At 45.7% G+C, this 2404-nt stretch overlaps 1 protein-coding gene across 1 annotated transcript; it reads left to right on the plus strand.

Annotated features, from left to right (window-relative positions):
• Positions 1–46: 46 nt before the first annotated feature.
• Pmar_PMAR021584 (hypothetical protein) lies at positions 47–358 on the plus strand (the record flags this gene model as incomplete). The annotated part of the gene is made up of 1 exon (XM_002766179.1): positions 47–358. One exon carries the CDS (start codon positions 47–49, stop codon positions 356–358), a length of 312 nt encoding a protein of 103 aa, XP_002766225.1.
• Positions 359–2404: the final 2046 nt, after the last annotated feature.

Below are 2404 nucleotides of genomic sequence, written 5' to 3' on the forward strand. Positions count from 1 at the left end.
GGTCTACGTTTGGCGGCCATCCCACTACAAGATTGCCACAAATTGGATGGGTCCGGCCCGTGTTATGGCTGTACGTCCTGCTGACACCTATCTTGTTTATTGGTTGGGATTGAGAGATGATGGTGCCGATGGAAGATCGTCTACTGAGTCTGGTTACAACCTGATGCCTATTCGCCAGGCTACTGTACTCGCAAATCTCAACGATCGCTACAACAAGATCATCTTGAGAGCTGCTGCCGTGCAACGTGCACTTTCGGCCCGTCAGCAGATTGTACGTCAACCGGTTCTACCTACCCCTCAAGACATCTACAATGCTGCTGCTCCCAACAGCCTACTGTACCAGGCTGTTAGCAGATAAAGACGATTGATGATGATATTGTATTATGTTCTGAACTCTGAGCTAGAGCTACCATTCGTATATCTCCTTTTGCACGTTAGCTATAGCTGGCTTGTCGTAGCTTCTTTTTTCTTATTGCTGCCCCGGGAGAATAGTAGCGCTCGACCTTCCTGCATCTGCATGAATCAGCAGTTTCATGATTCATGTGGTCTCGCCATTTCTATTGCTCTATGATTGGTCTGAGCATCTCCATTGTGGCACGAGTGATTGCTGTTATCTCACTCAGTTCAGTTTATTCTGTTCTTTCTTGCCCTTGCTATTGGGCTCGTCACTCTCTCTCTGGCTCTATACTGTCGTCCTTGCGTCTGTCTTCACCTACTGCTGCCTGGTTGAAGACTACCTTCAGTATATCCTGCAACTACCCTATTATTGCTATATCTCTACTAGTTATTGGGTGTTGAGTCAGAGACGTCCATCGCAGTGTTACCAAACACTGCTATTAATTAGCTATTTACATAGGTTTATTCAAATAATCAGTGGATACTATCCACTGGATAGTCTATACGTATGATGAGATCCTTATCCTAACTAATCTCGAAGTTTTTGAGTGAAGATTCAGGGCATTGATTAACTGCGTTAGGGACTTCGTTCTTAGCTTTTTGAAACGCTACGTCTATCGCTCATGATGGACCATCCATCGAAGGGAGAGTTAAAGCCTGATGGTTTCTACCAGATGTGTTATACCCCTGATGGATGGAAGTACACATGCCACTTTTGCCAACGTCCACTCGAAGCGTTTGCTATTTGGAACAGCTGGAAGGCACGACAACATCTCAGCAGGCATCATTTTCATTTGGTCGAGGCCAACTGGCCCTCAACAATGTCCCAACTCAACACTGAAATCGTATATATCGAAGTTTTGGACTCCCAAACCGTTGGATAACTAAAACTGAGTCAGATTTCGTGAGAGTAATGTTCGATGATAAGCGCGCTATACTATACGTAGAGAGACTTGTGGAGAAACGCGCGCCCAGGGTGGGAAAAATCGCTCACACGGCTAGAACACTGCTTTTGCACTTTACTATGGACATTTAAGAACACTGGGATAAACATGATCGCTTTATGGGTATGACCCGTAGTTTACGCTGCTCAGGGACAGGAAAACGAGGTGTTTTCGCATTTTTCCCAAGGGAAAAACTGGCAGTTTTTCCGGGAACGGGAAAGTGGGAAATTTCCCAAGGGAAACTTTTCCCATTTTCCCAATGGACAAACCCTGTAGCATGTGCTATTTTTTCCATTTGTCCTTGTCCTGGCTGCAATTTATGCTTTGGGATTCCCTCGTGAACACTGACGGCTCAACAACATTGATTACACGGTGTAATTTACACCTGTTCAGTTCCTGGGCACTATCAAGGTTATTATAACCTTTGTAAGATACATTCCGCAGATTATAATGAATCATCGGCGGAAGTGAACAGCAGGTCTAGCGATTCAAGTTCCGATGATGGACATTGCTGGAGCCCTCTTCAGTGGCCTTCAGAACGTCCTGAACGACGAGCGAAGAAAAACTCCGGTCTCACACTTCGAGTGGATTCTTCATAACTAACCTCACTAGTAGATGCGAGTGACGCAGCAGGGGATTAGCAGTGGAAAGCTTCCACTGGAAGCGGTCGAAACCACGCGGGTATGAGGAGAACTTCTTCCGGAAATGCGGTAACTGTTTCCGGTCACTCCACGTTAGCGATCTTGTATGCACTCGCGGCAAGTCAGTGCGAGGGAGTAATTCCTTTTTTTCAGGGCAATGCCCGCCTTTGCAGGGCAGAGCATTCGCTCGCCTTAACGGTTTCACAGTGTCGTCTGAGGTTGATATCTCAGGGCAAATCTTTGCTTAAGAATTTGCAAGTGCGCAAGATGTTTTTAGGAAGATCAACTATGCGGAAGGTTTTGGTTTCTTACGAAGTGATTGCCGAATCGAAAGTTCATCGGCTACATTGAATGTAGTACATTCGGAGATGAACTGGGAATGATTGGGAACGTTTTGAGTAGATCACGACATATTGGATTATC

The sequence above is a fragment of the Perkinsus marinus genome (genome assembly GCF_000006405.1).
Source record: "Perkinsus marinus ATCC 50983 genomic scaffold scf_1104296973538, whole genome shotgun sequence".
NCBI lineage: Eukaryota > Perkinsozoa > Perkinsida > Perkinsidae > Perkinsus > Perkinsus marinus.